This window comes from Ctenocephalides felis, unplaced genomic scaffold (genome assembly GCF_003426905.1).
Source record: "Ctenocephalides felis isolate EL2017-DRISC unplaced genomic scaffold, ASM342690v1 CF-g0.4_SCAFFOLD_01886, whole genome shotgun sequence".
NCBI lineage: Eukaryota > Metazoa > Arthropoda > Insecta > Siphonaptera > Pulicidae > Ctenocephalides > Ctenocephalides felis.
In genome coordinates, this window is record NW_020538040.1 from 79,178,884 (window position 1) to 79,200,918 (window position 22,035).

General features: G+C 29.2%; 1 protein-coding gene across 3 annotated transcripts in view; it reads right to left on the reverse strand.

Annotated features, from left to right (window-relative positions):
• The window catches only part of LOC113376681 (four and a half LIM domains protein 2), an 85,113-nt gene that overhangs the window by 8,678 nt on the left and 54,400 nt on the right, over positions 1–22,035 (reverse strand). For 2 of the 3 annotated variants that reach the window (XM_026616688.1, XM_026616689.1), the window contains 2 exons: positions 3,233–3,433; positions 1,621–1,795 (listed from right to left, as the gene is read on the reverse strand). In XM_026616688.1, coding sequence (XP_026472473.1) covers positions 1,621–1,795; positions 3,233–3,433 — 376 coding nt within the window. Of the gene's footprint in view, positions 1–1,620; positions 1,796–3,232; positions 3,434–10,575; positions 10,852–22,035 lie in introns of those variants that run through there. The other variant, XM_026616690.1, reaches the window with a different exon arrangement.

A 22,035-nucleotide genomic window follows, 5' to 3' on the forward strand; every position in this document is an offset into this window, starting at 1 on the left:
TTAAAAATAAAAACATTTCTTTATTTACTGTCGACGGATGAATTTTATCCGTTCAATAATCAGTTTGTTACGGAATAGTCCCAATCCCATAACATCGAGGAAATAATACTTATTGTCTCACATAATGTACTCAAAAAAAAACATAACTTAAAAATTTGAATTCTTCTGTTTTCGTCTGAAAACAAATTTATAAAATTACATTTTTTGATAAAATCGTTTTTAGTGAAAAAGTGTTAGTGTATATAGAGGTAATTAATTCTGTTTTTCTTAACCCTTTTTTTTAAAAAACTTTCCAATTTTCTAACATTTCTACTATTTTGTTATATTAGGATGTCAAATATCTCCCTTCCGCTTTTTTGCTCTTGGTTTATAATACAAAAAGGCGGAAGGGAGATATTTGACAACCTATATATAATCCACTCATTTATTTTTATTACTTTCATTTGGATTTTGACAATATATGTCATATTTCTGTAATGTTATCTTCTTATGTTCTGATCATGTTTCTTGACAAATGTCCTAAAGATGGAACGTACCTAGTTCCAAAACTTCGACAGTAAATAAATAAAGAAATGTTTTTTTTTTTAAAAAAGCTTGTTTTATTTTTATTACATTTGGATTCTTTGTTCGAAGCTTTACAATATATACATATATATATATATATATATATATATATATATATATATATATTGTTATATATATATATATATCATTTTTTATATATACCAAAATTATGAGGGAATATTTTAAAACCTAATTAGTATATAGTATCATGATGAGAATGAAATGAATATGTTTCATATATTTTAGCAAAAACTGATATTTCTTTTAACAACGCAGTGTAATTTGTCAAATTCTTGACAAACTTGTGAGAATATTCTATATATAGCACTTATATATTATTATATAGCACGAATTTTATATATTATGGATGTAATGTCAAATTACTAATTCTATAACATTGTTATATTGTAATAGTATTTAGGGGTGATATATAGCAGATACGCCTCACTCACATCGCGTGTCAAAAATGAATTAAGAAATATTTCCGATGCCCTTGATCAAATTGATTTCTTAAGTAAAACCATACATGACAAACAATATTTATAGTAAGAAGGCTGTCGAATATTTTTAGCTATGTTGTTCACATAAGTTGACAGTATTTACGCAAGATTTTTGTGTGAATATAGAGCACAAGTATAACACATCTTAAGTTGCGTAAATTTGGTTTTTACTAACAAATATGATTAATCTAAAGCAAAATTTTCAGGGAAATATAAAGATCTGATCATCACATCGTTATTATTATTTTTGGTCATTAAAGAAGAAAGTACTTTGTTCACTGAGTTACTTAAAAGCTATCTATTTTAAACTAAAAATAGCTGGTAACTATAACGTAGCAAACTTTGAATGATCGTAAAAATGTCGAAAAACGCGATAGACAAATGAATGTGACTATTATCAAAATCTATCATATCTATCATAAATTTTAATGATCAATATAGCATAGATTTAAAGCATAAATTATTGCCAAACTATGAATTAATTTATAGAAAAGCTCGATGTACATACACAAACAATGAAATGATATTTGTAATAATATTGCGTGAAAGAACTTACCCGCACGGAAGATTTCGCCGCAACCATCACACCTGGAAGCGAATTGGGCATCATAGCAGTTTCCACAGTAGATTTTGTCCAATTTACTTCCGAACTGTTTATCGACGAGAGATACGCGGCATTTACTGCACAAGAAACATGCCTCATGCCAATGCTTTTCTTTGTAAGATAAGTCCTGCAATGAAATGATTAATTCTCTATGAATAAAAACATATATATGGAAGAAGTTAAAACTTTTAATTATTTCTGGTTGCAATGCTCCATTTCTATTGAAAATGACTCATAGTTGAACTAGTTGGTATTGGCATTTTGCCTTAACATGAAATTCCCGATATGTGTAAATAATCGACTTAATCAATAAAAAAATAAATTAATTTATGAGTGATTAAAAGTATTCCGTGTGGATACATTTCACATAATTGAAAACGAACGAACACGTTAACTCGGAGTATTTTCCAAAAGCAAATTATCAAAAATCAACAATTTTTATAATTGAACCGGTTTCCGTAGGACTTCAATAGTTTAGTATGTTCGTTAAGACCAAGTACTCTATCTTTATACCAAGTAAATCGTCTAATTTTAATTTTAACAAATGTCAAAAAAACTACTTATTTTCTCAAACTTTGATGATTTTTTAAAATTAAACTACTTGTCGTAAGGCCATAATATTTCAGTAAGTTCTATAAGACCATGATATATATCGCCAATAAAAGTTCCATAAAAATCAGCTTAAATTTTTTTTTCAACAGGTAATTGCAAGAAACGATTAAAACTAATCAGTATCATTCCCAACTAATATCTTTCGAACAGTTTTTGATTTTTCAAAATCGCTTCGGTAGTATAAGCTTCAATGTGGACGAAAAGTTTAACACTTTTTTCCAAATTACAAAGAAACGGCTCGGCAGATCATCGCAAAAAACTGAGAAAAGATAATTCACATCAACATACATAGATTGGCTTTTAAATTTTTGAAATCGGTTCAGCCGTTTTTGAGAAAATGTCGATGAAAGTTCTAATTTTGACAAACGTCAAATAAATGATACCAATTTTTGCAAACTTTGACGATTTTTTAAAATTAAACGGCTTGTCGTAGGGCTGTAATATTTTAGTATGATCTACAAGACTATGGTATCTACGATCAAAAAAAATCATGAGAATCGTTGAAAAAAAAAGTTCAACACTTTATTACAAGAAAAGGGCCCGGCCGATCTTTACCAAAAACTAATCAGTATCTTTCCTAACCAATATCTTTCGAACGATTTTTGAATTTTCAAAATCGATTCAGAATTGCGGGCTAAAACGCGGACGAAATTTTTTTCACTTTTCTATTATTTTCTAGTATTTACAAAGAAACGGCATGGCTGATCGTCGCGCAAAATTGATAAACGCTAGTTTTTGAAATAGGTCTAGCCGTTTCTAAGAAAACGTCGATTTATGGCAAAAAATCTGTTCACATACACATACATATACTTTTTCCAAATTTGGTCTCATTCGATTCAGAATGGCTTGAAACGTCGAGAAAACATAAAATTAGCGAATCGGACTTTTTTATGAAAACAAACTTCTCGTTCAGGAACTTAATAGCGTTAAGTCGAAAAGTAATTAGACAAACCTTGGAATCAATGCCAATGATCTTGCTGCATTCCTCGCAGGTGTTGGAAAAGACGCTCTCGTAGCACTTGATGCAGTAAGGATGTTCGTCGCGGAGTACGTAGCGTTGGCCGGTCAGTGACTCGTCGCATTGCCAGCAGCAGAAGTGACCAGAGTGCCAGTCCTTGTTCATGGCCTTGGTGTACTCGCCACTAAAAATCAACTGAAAAAACGACGCTAATTAGGGAACAAGTATCGAAAACATACAAAATACGGTACAGTTCAAGGAAATCAAATAATAATAAAAAAAACATCAAAAAGTGCAATACGCCGAATGCAGCCATAATCAAAATTTTGTTTACACAATAAATTGAAGTGATTGGAAACTAATTGTCCATAAGGTATAGTATGTCTCAAATCATGTAAATTATATTATAATATCATATACAATCAAACCAAATCTTGATTTGAAAGCTTCGGTATGTTGTAGTATTTTGATAATATCTTCACAGCTGCTAGATGGTAATTTAGTCAATTCATAACTTCATGAAATTCAACTCAAACTAACAATATCTTTATTAAATTAGATTTTTAGTTAATCGGATTTTTAGTTAATTCATGAGCGTATGTTAGTTTAGCACACAAAGCTTTTAAAAATATATTTATTATTTTATTATTTTTATTATTAAAAATAAAACTGATGTTAATAACTATATATAACCAATTTTTAAAATCAGCAAAGATTCTATTAAAAATTAGAAATAGGTTTCGCATTCAATCATGTAGCCACAAGATCTAATTATTCTAGAAATAACTTCACAAAAACTTACAAAAATATTTTATGACTTCTTCATTCATACGTTATTGTTAAGAAATATGTAAAGTGTTCCGTTGATATAGTGTCAAAAATTATAATTAAGATTTAATAACTTGTATTTTGTAACAAAATCTATAATGCGTATTATAGAAAACTATTCTCTTATTCAATATATCTTCCAAGAGCAAGAAATGACATAAGCATTATTTATAGAAGGTTACTATTTGTGAGTTAAATTCTATACATGTTAAATGAGTTTGATCAAATCGCATCTATCAAGAATATATGCAGATATTTGTTAATGTATATTTTGTTTTTGAATGAAAGAAAATGCTTCCGGGTTTCCTTCTAAAGTGCCAAGCATTTAACTGCAATATTATACTAGAGAAAAAATAAGAGTAGTAAAGAGTATAATTTTATATATAGGGCAGAGCAGTCTTAAAAGTCTGCGGGTGAAAAGGTCCACCAACAATATATCAAAAACAATTAGAAAAAAATTAACAACAATATTTGATAATATAGGAAAAAAGATATGTGATCAGCAATCGCCTTGAATCAAGCAACATCGTTGTCAGGAAATAAACGGTTATGTTTGAAAATATGTAACAAAATTATTTTCTTCCCTTGTCAGTTTTTTTATTAGTTTGCCTTGTTGCTTAGTTTACGAAGCCTTGATATAATTTTTAAGTGTACATTATTTAATTATTTTATACGATGTAGTATCAATTTTAGGTTAGATTCAACAGATGTTTTGAATAGCTAACACGTGGATGGGATGAACCTTTACCTAGGTAAAGGCGTAAACAATAAAAAATTGTAAATAAAAATGTAAATTCGGTTTAAAAAAAGCAATTTTGCAAGAGTAAAATTAAATAAATAGTTATTCCAACTTTGCTGATAAATATTTCTGACAAAATACCAAAGGTTGTATAAAGTGTTATCTTTGTAAAAAAACTGCCTATGAAATTTATATTTGTTTTATATTTTGAATATTGTAAAATCCCTTCAAAATTAAACATAAAACATTTATTTTTTTGCCACCTGACTGTTCCATTTTACCCCGCCTACCTATGGGGGAAAAATTTTGAATTATTTGAATTTGAATAAAAAGAAACATATTTCTACAATTATGAAATAGCTGGGAGTTTACTGAACATAGTCAGATAGATAGATAGATAGATAGATATTCACAATATAATTGCTGAAAATCTAGAAAAGATATTTTACACCTCTCTCTACAGCATTCAAATAACTATTTACAATATAAAGATATAACCAGAAAATAAGGATAAAAAAAGTTCCGTGCAAGTTAGATTTTAGTATTAAATGTCTTTTCGGATTCCGCGAATAAACTCAAATGAAAGCTTCACGCGATTGTGGTATTAATCTCATCATAGCAGCTTTTATTTTACATGATATAAATAGTAGATAACAGCAACTCGTATTATAACTTGTAAAAAATCAAGTTTTTTCTGCATTTAAGATGCATCATTGGATGATGTGACAAGATTTTTAATTATTTACGCCCATATGCCCACCATACCCACCTACCTCTGCATTGAATATACGCATTTATTTATTATTTCAAAAAGTATTAGCTGTCATATATCACATAGTAATATCGTATATTCTATATAGGTAATAATAATTAATACTCTAGAATAATCGGTAAATATTTCATTAGAATGAGTAAATAAATGCAGTGAATAATTTTTTATACACATGTAGTGAAACTTCTCATTTATTTCAACTTGATATAGTCGACACACTCATAAAATTCTTTTTTTCGATTTTACAAGTTTTTTTTTCAGACATAAAAAAATACTAACTTTACTATATATATATGACGGATAATGGCTTGTCTATCAGTTATGCATAGAAATTTAATTAATAATTTCTAATTAATACGATTGACAACAGAGATCTACAAGAGATCTAATTTTGAAAACAATTGATGGATCAAATTGAAGGAAAACTTAGGAATGTAACTAAAGTCGATTCGTAAATAACTGTTCAAATATTTCTAATCTAACTTATTTTGGCATCAATTAGAATAGGTTTTGCGTCATTCGTTAAAATATCGACGCCGCTATCACGTCATTTCTGTAATTCAACCAATAGATCTATAATTCCAAAGAATAATATCAATTTAGAATCACTAATCACAAAATTTAATTAAATTTTCATTGTAAGAAACAATATTTAAAAGTACGCACTTCAGATTTGACTGCAAAAGCAATTATTATCACGGTCATAATTTATTGAAGCTTTGTAGTTAAGAATTAATTTTCAATTCTACGAATAAGATATTAAATTATTTAAATTTTAATCAAATGCAGTAGTGCATAAATATTATTGTTTAAGAAGAAATGATTTAAAATGCATAAAAACGCCGTTCTTAATCTGTCCATATCCAGTCAAAAACCATTGACTAAATTTTTATATTTTGAAACCAATGCATTGATTGTTAATGGGGATAATGATAATCAAAGTAAGCAAATTCACTATAAACAATATATGTTAAAAACAAAATTATGAATCATATCAAGCTCAATCAAAAGTTTATCTCTAAGTTTGATGTATAATTGTATAATATATACTTATGATATATAATAAATTTCATGTATATATATATTAGAGTGGTCTGCACTCCATCCAAAGTTTCTATGGGAATAACATGGATAAAATTCCGAACTTAGCGACAAGTGAATCAAAATTTTGAGAATAATATTGTATTTGCTTATTTTGATCATAAATAAAATAAATACAATAAAAATTTAATATATTTCATAAAATAAGTATTTACTTAGGAAGAAGAACCTTTGGTTGGAGTGCGAACTATCTTAAAGTTGATAATAAGAGCTACAACTTTCAGAGATTTTTTTATCAATTTGGAAGCATTTGAGCTCCTGGGAGCAAGGAAATTCCAAAACATCAACATTAGGGACCACCCTAATATATATGTATATATATAAAATATATTATATATTCTAGTTCTAGCATGAAAAAATAAATCAAATATTGCAAATAAAATTTGAATTAAATTAAATTACACATCAATTAAAATTATTTATACAGCAAAGGCATAATTTTATGTGCAAACCGTATAGGGATATAGAGACAAAGCTTTGTGGCCAGCTACTAGGGAGCAATCCAGCAAGTAAACAAGCGTCGAGTGAATTGGGATTTAGATAATGGAAACTACCATAATCTATATCTAAAATGTGCCTTCGACAAAAGCGATAACTACTTTTCAAATGGTAATGATCAATAAGTTTGTTTGTAGAGTATATGAATATTTCTCGGGGGTTGCATGCTCTCATTTTCAAAATATAAAAATCGTAAGGGTTAAATCTTTGCGGTAAGAATATTAAGTTGATTCAAAACATTGAAAAAATATTTTATTATTTTGATTCATTGTAGAGTGAGTCCCTTCTTGTATTTAATTTGTAGTCTTATACTGCTCTTTTTGTGTTTTTGTGTGGCAATTTCAAAGACCTTATAAATACTATTGTAAGGTCCATGGGCAAGATGCATGCAATGTGTACGGTCGGTGGTAAATGTTTTGACAAAAATCGTTAGTGCCATATTTTGGCAAATCAAATAATTATATCCTTTTATTGTTTGAGAGACATAATTTAAAAGCACCGAAGAGGACGTTTGGGAATAATTAGACAATAATGTAATTCATTGAAAAAAATGGTTAATTACGAAATTTTAAATTGGTGTTGCGATATTTATAAATAAATGACTTGTATCAAACTGCACATGTGCGAATGAATGAAGAGTGGTTGCAATGTATTACATGATTCAATAATCCGTTAAAAACTTTCAAATTTCAAGTACCTGTGAATCGATTCCACAGAGAGAGAGACGTACAGAATTCAAAACGAATTTGATTCGAGTGACAATTATTGAATGCACGCGAAGAATTTATTGAAAAGTTTCTCGCGATTGAGACATCATCGCTAGTTTTTCGGATATGAGTCCATGGTGTCGTGCGCAAAAGTCCGTGTTGTGTGCAAAACTTGAGGAGATAAACGGCCAGTTCTATTCCTGGCACCGAGTATTATATTGCACTCCAACCATGAGATATTTATTATACCAGGTTACGTGTGTAACAACTTTGCACATATATGATCCGCGTGGGTATGTGTGGTGGCGGTTACACATTAACGTACTTTTGGCAGTGATTGGCTAACCAGCGACGGATATAACAAGTATGTTTCCTATACGTGACATAGAAAATGCTCCATCCATACATCCATACATCCATCATATGCCTTTACTTTACTACATCCTAGTAGAACGTTCGCCGGAAAACGACCGATTACATTTTGAAATTTGAGGAATTGTAATAATATTAAAATACTATATAACAAGCATAATTGTTAAGTGTTGTGTACAGAATGAATTTTATATTGAAAACTATAAAATAAATAACAATTAATGGTATATAATTTAGTAAACATATACAATCCAACAATATTAGGTAAATTTTCGCATTAGGTCAAAATTTGAAAAAATGCTAATTTAATCTGAATTTGTTTTCACAAACAATTTCAAACGTTAGTACGAGGAGTATTTATAATTAAATTTATATTATTCCTATATAAATTATGATAGTTATAAATACCAATCAATTAATAAAAATTATATTAATTATATATAATTGCTATTAACAATTAATTCATTTAAATAATTTGAAACAAACTAATTGTCGATATTAAAAATATAGTTTAAAAATTTGTGTAAATTATTCGCAAAATATTATATACCGGATATTCGATTCGATAATGATTAAAATACCTAAAAATAATTAAGATATATCGAGCTACTACACTACATCTTATTGTTTATGTGCTTTTATCACAACTTCCTCAAAATAACTATTCTAAAAACATTATATATGCATTGAAATAATAAAAAAGTACATTAAATATATGAAAGTGAATGTGCATGAACTATACAAGCACAATATTCGTCTTTCCGCAACCAAAAATTTTAGATTTAAATGCTTGTTGAACGGTTGCCAAGAATTCCAATATTATGAATACAAACTCGCCTACACAATCATGTATTACGGAATGGCATCTCGTTGATATAGGTAAACGGTCCAATTCTCGGTTAGCTTATTTATTTCGTAAACAATACAACTGAACGAAACATCTTGAATGAAACACGAGACTTTTGGAAAATTTCTTTAAAGTAGTCGATCTGCCTAATTGAATTGGCTCAAAATTGATACTTGAATTTATTTTATATGCTATATATTATAGTATATTTTATAATTGCTATAGTGGATTCAGACTTGAAATATTTAAATTAAAATATAGTATCAAGTTACAATATAAAGGATTGATATAAATGATCAGGTAGACAAACAGATAATCAAGAGCATTTCTTGCTTCAACTATACAAATTACATTAAAAAGTTTGTTCGGTTTATTTTCATCATTAAAACCTAAAAACATAACTAACATAACCATAAACCATCAAATAATATCTAAATGTTGCTAGGACATTTGCGACAATACGACGACAGGTTACTAGAAACAAATATAATTACCGAGTTGCCAGTTGAAATTACTGAAAACCTCAAATGCATATATTCAAATGCGCAAATCTATGTATGCCAAAACGGCTTCAATTACATAACGCCAAATACCAATACGGAACGAACTGATCTTCTCTCGATTTCAAAAATTTCCCACAAAGCGATTTATTTGTAGCGATTTCAAAGTATAATAAATGAAATTCAATAAACATTATTAGTTTAGTAAAATACATAAAGAAGGATAAAAAAAGTTAGTCAAAACGGCATTATAAAATTGTCAAATATGATGACCAGTGTAAGAATATTTCGTAATGCCACCTAAACTAATATTACGAAAATATTTGCGTTGTAGCATGCTTAGTAATAATATTAAGCTGCGTGGGTTAAACTTTAATTTGAGATGACAAAGTGTCCTCACAACTAATCTTCAGTTCAAGATTAAACACAAAATTATGATAGAAGTGAAAAAACAAATCGATCACTAAAACAAAGTCAATTTCAAAATTCCAATACTGATAATACACACACAAATACTTCTTATTATATGTACCTTAATTAATTAGGGTATGTGCCGCATTTTGAATCAAAGCTTGATTTGGTTCCGATGACCGTATCCAAGAAGGAAGTGGAAATGAACAGAAAAAAATATAAACCAAGTATTAAAATTTTTATGCTATACTAGAAACAAAACACTACTGAAGAAAAGAGTGTAGCAATTTAATTTTAGTAATTATTACTGAATTGACGGTTTCAAAGCTGGTCTTTGGTAGAGACGCAATGGATTGTGATTCGCGTTATTTGGCAACAGAACCAAGAAAACAGAATAAATTGGTATTTTAAATTGAAAACCAAATTTCAAACGATGACATATTGACACAAAGATCTAATTAAAAGTTATCCATCAAGGTATTTTCCAAATATTCATAGGTCATATTCCAAATCAATGATCCAAAATAATCAAATTCTTCGTAAAGACTTTGCCGGCACATACCCTTGCTGTTGGTGTCCGTTCTCCATCTCTGTAATAGTAACTTCACCATGGTCGCTAGATTCGCGCCTCTTGGACGACTTCTTCACTTTACGCGTTTTGGTCGTGGTTGTTGTGAATTGCATTTGAACATCTACGTCCGCCATTGTATATTTTGTTTTATTCAAAAGTGTTAAACAAAAAACGCTGAACTATTCAACAAACACCCGTTTAAAACGCCCGGTTAGGGTTCGTTACTACTAATAAATCGCTCCTTGCACTGCCAGACCTGGATTTGAACTAACGCTTCTCTGAATATTCCAGAGCGATGTAGGAATATCTAGGAGTGCTTGCGTCGGGGAAGCAGGGACCAGGAGAAAAAGAAAGATGAGTAGGGGAACGGATCTTCTTGGCTTGGTTTTACTTGTAAGACGCGAGCGTTTTGGGATATCAATCCGTCCAAGTGATATTTGATACAAATAATTACTGAGATTGTACTCGCCTTCTCGGACACCATTCTATATTAATGCATAACTGAATACCATTGAGTATTGATTTGCACAGAAATAATAAACGCAATAATCATGACAATTGGAATTATAAATCACTAGTCCATCACAAAATCACTAGTCCCAATATTTAAAAATTAATAGAAATGATAAAATTTGAACCCTTGTTCCCAACCCTTGTTGAATTCATCGAAATGGCATTGATTATTGAAAAAACTAAATTAGGGGGCATCCATTATACACGTGAGACTTTTATTAAACCCCCCTGGTTTGATAAAAAAAATCACGTGGGGGAGGGAGGAGTCTAGTAGATGTCACATGTAATTATTTTTTACCTAAATTTTCAAAAAAAACTTTGTTTTTTCTTAAGTTCTAAAAATTAAAAAAAAAAACATGTGATGTTTGTTTGGAAAGGGGGGGGGGGTAATTTTGAATATCAAGAGGGGCCCAAAAATCTTTAAAAAGAATCGATCATGTGATTAATGGACACCATCTTACCAATAGTTAAAAATATTAATTAAAATTAATAAAAATTATTTATGTTTTCGATTGATATGTCAATTTAAATCGGCCATTTGGTGATTTCTTTAAATATAATGTTTATTTCAGCCAAAATTAGGATAATTAAAAAGTAAATCTATACATTATAATGGTAAAATTCAATTTGTTATGATTGCATGTAAGTCAGCTATAAAAATTTTAAATTAAATAAGCCCAAGGAGAAAAAAAACGAAAGTAAAGCGATAAATATTAGGAATATCATTGAAATTATATTTTTGGCGCCTGGTTGTGTGTTTCGTAATTCATCTTTTCGGAAGGCTTTGCGTGTCAAATCTATAGAACTATATTTTCGAAATTACTGATAGTATGCTACAGTATTGCATCGACATTTGCATTACTTTAATATTGAATACCAACTTTTTTTTAAAAAATACGCTATATTGAGAGATATCAACATTAAAAGTCAATGGCCAAGAGCATTTTGAATCATATATAATTCTATACTATGCATACACTTAAAGAAATTTAGAAATGACCGAAAAACAGACATATCAAAATCATTATTGCAAAGAATGTTTAAAAAGAAATTCAGGATCTATAATAATATACGAAAATTCAATGTATGTATTTTGAATAAACTCAATAAAAATACTATACCATGTATGTAAAAAAATAGAAAAGATAAAAAATAGGTATATCAAATGAAATAATTATTGCAAAGAATGATTAAATATAATGATGAATACATAACAAATTCAATGTTGCTGCAAGAAACACGATGTCATGTGTAAAGAACATACGATCACGTACTGAAGACCCGAAACATATAAAAAGCTGCAACATCCCCATATCACAAAAATATTTACATATAAATATAGAAAATAGAGTTGAAAAGCAAGGTGGTCACCTACACCAACAGCTTCCTGGCGAAAATGTCCAGACGCATTCGTAGACATACTATATGCGAGATATAAAGTATGTATATACCAAGATTTTACGTTCTTTGTTTATGTGATTAATAGTAATAACGAGGTTTGCCCAAAGTAATAAAACGGTGTTTATAAACATGTAGACATTAAAAAAAAGTTAATAAGCCAATTGCTATATTAATATCACAGCGAGTGGACTAAAACATAACGTATACAAATATTTTTTATCATATTTTAACAGCAATCAGGATCTTACGTCCTATAAGCTGTTGGGCTGAAACTTTCCCTTACGTCGTATTTTTAGATGGTAACCCAACGGTTGATCCATCCATATTTGATTACTTTATAATTAGAATTTATTTAATAGGGCGGGTAATTCCAGCAATGCCCGAGAAGGGCTATTTTCACTTGGAAACATATTTAAGATCTATATTCCCAACTGAAAATTGATATCGCTACTGCTTGATATCAGTGTATAGTTCGTGATGGGGATTGAAACCGCGATCCGCCTGATTGCAAACCTCCCCCACGAAGACCCCTAATTAAATTCAATATTTCGTAGTTGATATAAATTTATTTGTTTTTACTTGTTTTAATTAATCAGGATCTTTTGTATAGAGGTCATGGTATTTTGTCATATTGTCATTTTACTAAATGAAATTATATTGTTGACGTTTTTAGAGCAAGATATCTAAGCTAATTATTGATTATTCTATTATTGACTTCTTTTAGGACAAGTTATCTTAACTTAAAAAAATCGAAAATGTTTTTTTTATTATATCATTATGCTTCACACGATCTTGACATACCTTAAAAAAATGATGCAATACGGCTAAAACAATTTAGATGATTTAGAAAGCATTCAATTCATATTAAAAATATAGATAGCAATATGTTTACAAGTGAAAAGAGTCCTTGCACAAAATTGCTACTTCAATAAAAAATTCATCACTATTGCAAAAATTGCAATGATAATACATATTCTTCAAATAGAGATAGAATAAGTGTTTGATTTGCCATCTATAAAACCGTAACGACGAAGATAAAAGTCAACTCATAGCACCCTTAAGTTCTGATTGCTGTTCCAATAAAAAACAAAGATAATAATGTTTTACATGTCAACTAGTATTATAAAAACTAACGCATTCTATAGAAAAAATGTACGTAACACACTATAAAAATAGTTTTATATAGATAAAACTTATAGAATAGCATAGAATATTTTATTTTACCTTTAAAATGTTAAGTTTAATTATGAAGCTTTTTTTGATGACATATATCATGGTCTTATACAACTTATTGAAATATTACGGCCTTACGACAAATAGTTTAATTTTAAAATTTCATCAATGTTTGAAAAATATTAGTAACGTTTTTTAGCATCTGTCAAAATTAGACCTTTCATCGACGTTTTCTCATAAACTACTAAACTGATTAGAAAAATTTATTTTAAATTAAAACTGATCAAAATATGCTTGAATTGAAGACAAAGCCGGAGTTCGCTATTCAAATAATATGAAAGTCTGTTAAAGACGTGAAAGGCAAATATTTATTTTACGATAGAGTTAGATGTAGCCATTCCGGAAACATTTGGGAATCTAAAATGAATATTTGCAATATGCATATCAAATTATGACAAGTTTTATATACATTATATAAATTATATTTTTGTTTACTAAATTTTTAATTCTGTACTAGTAAATGCGAATTCACATCAAAAACTTATAAGATTCACTCCAGGAGACTAAACATTTCGAGTAAATCTTTCAAATTTTGTTGAAGATTTTAATAATGAAGAAAAAATAGTTAGTTACCTGATTTAGAGAGTGCTGTATAGAGATTAAATTTTTCTCATATTTAACTATTATAAACCCAATGTTCATTTTACATAAATAGTTGAATCTGTCATTAGTAATGCCATTTTTATCGTAAATGTTTCCGTAATTTTAACTATTTATTATTTGTTTATAAAAATATCAGGAATTTGCCTTAAGACGAAATGTCATACTACTAGATTTAAAATGAGTGATATATTTTCCAGAGTGATTTTAAAAACATAAATACGCATCTTAACACGCTATGGCTGATCTCTAAATATATACCAGAGATTTAGTATAGGCTTTTAAAATGGTCATATGGTCCACTCCAAAAAGTTTTTGGTTGGGATAGTAAAAGTTATACATTGTGCCGCATCAATATAGCATTACATTTTTCTCTGTAAGATATAACGAGGAATGACATCATATTAAGGAAATTCAAACTCCGATATTTTAAATTTATTGACAAGGTTTTTATAGCGCTATATTTTGATCAAACAACAATCATCTGAAATGCTTTTTGGCCCGATTTCTTTGAGCCGTATCACAAATCCTCAGGACACAATTATAGAATGACGCACATTTAAAAGTATGGTGCCGTGTGCAGCAAATAATATTGTGCACATGTGTGGATCGCGTACTGCTTCTGTAGCACCATGCTTTCACGGCCAAACCGCAAATGCAGAAAATCGAAAGCAATTATATACATATATGTGTGTGTATGTATGTATTATCTAATTAATTATCATCGTTATCTATCGCCTGACTAATTACCATCTATACATTGGGCAATCTGCCCGGAGGAAAAATGATCAACTGACCCCGACATTGTTTTCCAAACTCTTCGCAACATGTGATATTGTTTCAGCAATATATAAATATAATATCTAACCTAAATAAAAATATGGACCAAGAACCGTCTGCATCATACTGTCAAGCTATACAAATGAATGAATAAAATAAAATTTGTATAGTGATCGTTTTACAACAGCGTTGATCGCCTTGCTGAAATTTGTATAGTGATCTCCCACTCAATTATTTGAGAAAATTCGGTGTAGGCGGCTACAAGTTTAATATTATATGAAAACAACTTAAAACAATATTGTATTGTAAACAATGCAAAATACTAACTAGTGGTATGTGTTATGGCTGTATTTGCGTCACGTAGTTATGAAATTAATTAAAACTCTTCTTCGATAACTCAGGTTGTTGGGTTATAATTTAACCCTTGTAGCTATGGACTGTATTAAACTGTATTTGTTGCAGTTCTTATTACAATCACTGGTTTGTCACTTAAGTTATAATAAAAGAAGATATATTTATTTATTATTTATTACATACGTTATTTCGCGGACTTTCCACTTTTGTAAGGGGACAATTAGTCCCATTAAACTTTCCGCTACTACCTCTACCAGGGGTAGCAACCATTTCGTGAAAAAGCTCCATGCCATGAATATTGTCACCTTCATGGCCAATATAATAAAACGAAAATACGTCTGAACAATGGCATTCCAGCAATAAGGCAAATTGCTGGAATTTCCCGTACCATAAATAACCTTCGATGAATGAAAATAATCAATAATCAACAAAAATTGATAAATGCATAATCAAAATTGCTTCAAATGTTTTCAAATAAATTATTATAAATACTGTAGCATTCATTATTCGAAGAATTATTAGATGACGACGTTTGTATATGTTTACAAACAAGTAAATAAATAAACCATAATCAAACCGATTGAGAATAAAGGACCTTATCTCACATTCGATCATGCATTAGAAAACCTAATCTCATGTTTCTAAATAAATACGATATTGAAATAAAGAACTGTTCAAATTTTTGGGAAGGCAGGTTCAGCGATTTCGGAGATCCAATGAAAAAAGTAAAAAAATGGCATTTGATGGTCAAAAATGATCTAGACATATGCGCATGAAATTATCAGATATTTTATAGATAAGTACAAATTTTGTTTTCATTTCCATGGGTTGCACACCAAGATTTATAATGTTTAACAGTTATTCTATGATGCGGCGCATACGCGCTTCTATATATCGTCTATAAAATAGCAACGCAGAGCGATTGGTTTTCAAAAAAATTCAAAAATAAAAAACATAAAAAAATCGAATTATTTCGAAAAAAATAATTTTTCCAAAGCCTTTAAAAAAATTACCGTACGGGCCATGCACCAATAGTTAGTGTCATATTATAATTTTTTGATACTAAGTATTGCTAAGAATCTGTTAAAAAAATCGAAAGTACTTGCCTTGTTCACTTAAGTACAATGGAAATGTTTGTTCGTTTAATTGATCTTATGAAATTTAAATTAATATATTATGCATACATTAAATGCATAATTTCAGAATATTAGCGCGCTAACTTATTAAATATAACCCACAAAAATATAAAAATATAATAAATAATATTATGTTTAAACAGTTAATAATACGAACATTAATTGCAGCAAAAGCAAAAAACGATACAATTTCTCGTTAAATAACCGTATATGTATAAACTATACATAGCACAAGTATATGAATTTCCTGATTTAAGCCAAATTCATCAGACTTGTTCAAAGCCAATATTCAAACTATAATTATTTTTCAATGAATGAAGTAATTAGCATTCATAAAATTCATAATTGTAATTGTGTATTTAATACTTATAAAATTCTCGTATTTTAGATAGATCACTTAAACTTATATGATTATAAAGAAATTATAATAAAAAATTGCAAAACAAATCTGAAGCTATTTTTCTGTTATCACTTATTCGTTGATATCTAAAAATAAATCACCAGTTACAAGTTCGTGAACAACGGCCACCTGTAAACATCAACCATTAACAAATTTAAATATAGTTTCATTCAAGTTTCTGATATAATATTACTGTTACATAGCATATCGCCACTTGATGATCGCTAATTGATAATTCTTACCAGCGGGACAAAGCCATTCTATAAACCCTGAAAAAAAAACTGACTTTTGCGTTTTTTCTCGTTGCACCATAAACACGTTTCATATATTATTAAATTTAAGGGTATTTTCTGCAAAAGAAATTGCTTCTCAAACATACATATTATCTATTAAACAAAAGTCATTATTATTGCAAACACAATCAAAAGGACGACGGAAGAAAAGAACAAACCTTTTCTACAATAAGCTAGCTTACATCATTTTTTATTTCGGTTGTTAAGTTGCTACGACTAAATAATAAATAATACTAATAACAAAATTTTGAAAAAAAAGACTTAGGTAGCAGAACTAAACTGGTTGACATGAAAAATCATATACATGATGATATGACTTTCATAGAATAGTAATTTAAAGTACAATGTGCCATAAGCAATTATCAGAGCTATAGCTTGCGCTACAAAATACAAATATATATGATTAATAAAAATACAAAAACTGCTTTCAATTCATAGCATCTAGAAAAAAATGTAAAAATTTATATTGTTCATATTTGCCTACATTACCAATTATATAATGGCATCAAAAGCATTGATGTGTAGATGATCCACATTCAATTATTCGAACAAATTGGAAAATACAAGAGGTCAACGTTTGGATCTCATAGCAAAATTTGTCTAATATTAATATATTCTTTGATTTTGTTTCGCCTTTGAGTAGTCTATTACTCATCATCAATTTCCTAAATTAGCCGCAATTAAACCATTGACATAATGGTTGTTTTGAATACCGTCGAACCTAACTACTGAAAAAACGAAGTTATCTTCAGAAACGGCAACAAATTAGCCATGCATCGAAAAAAATCATTGACCAACTAATAGAAAAAAAAAATGCAAGCCAAGACTAGTCCAATAAAAAAATTAAGGTCAGTCAACTTGCAATTTTATTATGTAGTCAAAATACTGTCAATACTCTTCTAAATGCATTTTTATCGCCATAACAAAAATACTCATAGAGGTATTACATTTTTTGATTGACAAGAAGTTTCGTACCTATTATATATATATATATATATATATATATATATCATATATATACATATACATATACATATATATATACATATACATATACATATACATATATATATATCATATCATATATATATTATATATCATATATATATTATATATACATATACATATACATATACATATACACACATATATATATATATATCATATATATATACATATATATATATATATCATATATATTATCATATATATATATATATATATATATATATATATATTCCATGTAAAGATTTGTTAAAAAATGCAGTATTTAATCGCAAAAAACAGGAAATACAACTTATGTGCACTACCAAGCTTATTTTTAAATTTATGATTATGCATATATGTTTGTCTCATGCATATTACATTACTAGTACTACAGTCATGAGTTGATGAATTTGAATAATAATTAGAATGAAAAAAACACTACATTACTTCGATTTTATCAAAATCTCAAGATAACGCCAATGAAATTGTTATGACTCAGTTATGCAATAAGAGGCCAAGTATAATCCGTGTGTTGGAAATACAGAGAAAAAATGTACTTGTTGGTTGTATTTGTAGTTAATTTAAAAAAAAATTAAAGTACAATTTAAATAAATGAATGATTTATTTATATAATGTATTAAATAAAATTTGCATTTTTATCAAAGAAGAACATTTTCAGTAAACGTATTTATAAATCTAGTAAGTCAAGTATGTAATTAAACATATGGTTCCAGATGGAAATACATAAATTGAAATTATTTTATATTCTATTAATATATTTTTTAATAAAATGTTATTTATTATAGCTATAAAATTTGATCAACCAAGAGTCTTTCATCATGATAGTACACATTTTTAATACTGTAAAAGTCACATCGTGACGTCAAAGACCCCAAAATTAAAATAAATTGTTCAAAATGGTTCTATAACGTATTTGTTTATTATTTCTGTGATAGTATAATGCCAAATTAATAATACAATGCATATTGTGTGACGTAGTTTTTGTACTACGCGTGTCATATATATTTTTACATTACACCTTCAAAATCCACAATCATCAATCATAAATTATAAAACTCTTGAGTAACCACAACAACCAAACATTTTGATTAATCAGAAAATACACTCGCGCTAGTACGCATTACACATCATTTTTTACCCAAAATGCTTCCTTATTATGGTCATTATTCGTGGTACTCCTATCGTTTGTAACATTTATATTCCCCTTTACTTCATTATTTTCATCTCCTGCTACGATCTGCGATTCATTTGAATCTTCAATATTTAAATTCGCTGGAGCATTTTCGATTTCTTCAAGAGCCGTCAACGCTCGTAGTTCTTCTTCAATCAATTTCTTCCTAGCAGCTATTGCTTCAACCGAGCTTATACTTTCCCTTTTTTCACACTCGCCGCTTTTCCTTGAACGAAAACTGCGTCTCTTTCGACTACCCGAGTCTCTTTTCACGGTTCTGGAAATCCCATCCAAATTTCTTAAAAATTCCTCCTGAGGCGTTGCACCAGGTGTAGACCAGGTTGACCAGGATTTGACGTCCTCCTCTTCGTCTCCGGAATCTTCCACAACTTCCGCCTTTTTTAGCTTTTCTCGGACACTCCTCGTGTAATCGGACAAGTCCGGACTTGCTCGACCGCAAATCGAACCAACACACAGACCAACTCGCCTTCCAACTGCCAAAGCCTCGACAACGGCCACGCAGACCACAAGCACGGATAACATAATACCCATATTCGTTAAATTATCGTATTCCGCGAAATCGACTTGTCAAATATTCATTAAAATTTTGAAACATTCAAGTACCCAAATTTATGTAGACATGCATAAATTAAAGTTGGGACAGAACAAAGATTGCTTTACGCAACCATTTAATAAATCAAATCACATATTAAATTTAAATCTTTAAGCAAAATACAATCGCGATGAAACGCGTCGTCAATAAAAGACTAAAACATTATCGAATGGCCAAAATGCATGAGTTACGTTTTCACTCAAGCCCGGGCCGCCGATAGGCACTTAGCCAATCATCTGCTTACTGTCTGTTATATCCTTATGTTAGGCTCTTGGTAGTTTTCGTTGTATATTATTAGCATTTCTGATTGCAACTTTACGTATGTGCTCTTACCCAATAACTAATATATATATATATATATATATATATATATATATATATATATATAATTCAAGGTCTCGTATGCTAACTATGCTCACAATTATATATTTTCATTAACACGGACAATCATATTGATCATAGAAAATAACTAGCAACGTAATATTTAAATATAAATAACTCTCTAGAACAGTGATTCCCAAAGTGGTCCATATGGATCCCCAGTGGTTAATGATAACATTCAATCCTAGTCAACAAAATTTTTTGTGAGGTCCACAAAATAAAAATGGGAGTCCACTTTAATTGATATCAACGCACCATGTTAATATCAATTTACACACACTATTCTATCCATCACATACAGTCATATTACAATATTTCAAAATAAACATGAAAAGTGAAAAGAATATTATATATTTTATAATAATGCATAAGTTGTATGATGTAGGCATTCGCTATCTGCCTGCGAATTTTTCGACTTATAAAAGCCCTACACTCTGGCTGTTGAAAAGCTTATGCTAAGCAAGATTTTTTGTGCTTTTTAAGACTGTTATAGTATTTTTAGTTACTTAAGAGATAAGCCTAAAAGACGGCTTAATAATTGTAAAGCTGATATCGTTATACCTAGTATAAATTAGTATTAGTTTAGCGTTATTGCCGCGCTCCTCACAAAAAAGATTAGATGTAACAAAATAGTCGACAAATGACATAGTTAATCATTTACTGATTACTTACTTTATATTGGTGTTATACCGAAAGAAGGAACCTATGCTCTAAAAGCTTTTTTTTAATAATACAAAACATTTCCGATTTTTGGAACATAAAGTCTATAATGAATCACAGAAATCTCCGGTAAATTTGCATATTTACAAATATCGGTATAAACACATATCTAGCAAAAAATATATTAAGTGGGCGAAACTTGTGTTACGCCCACCGTATAACAAAATCTACATTTATGAGTGAGAGCAAAATACGGTTATGCAAATAAATATTTTCAGGAAGATTACATGTATGCATATATTATATATAGATATATATTTTTTCTGAGTATTCAGTTAACTGCATCTTACTTCATCTATTATGTATTATTACTGTTACTTCATTATATTCGAGTTGTTTTTAAAGTTTAGTAAGGTGACCATACAACCCGATTTCGCCGTGACAGTCCCGCATTTTCACCTTGAGTCCCGGGATTTTCTAAATGCTGTATTTGTCCCGAATGTATATCTTTTGGCCCGGATTGTCCCAGGTTTTCGAAAAGTACAGGCTTAAAATGAATCTTTGCAATTACTTGATGATAAAATTACAACTTTCCATCACATGTCTTAAACTGATATATACAATGAGTGTACCTTATGAAACAATGGGTTATAAACAAGAAAATAGCTAAACATTCGGAAACACCTTAGAAAAAATGTATGTTTTTTTGAATGTGTGTGTGTTCGGATACAAATTTTCATCAACGATTTGAAGAACACGGATCAACCAATTTGAATAATTCAAAAAGCATTCGATTCGTATTGATGAGGAGACGTGCTGATTAGTTTATGGCAAAAGCAGATCCAGCCATTTTAAAGATACGGAGCAAAAAGTGCCAAAAATAGTAATTCAGTTTTTGAGATAACGAT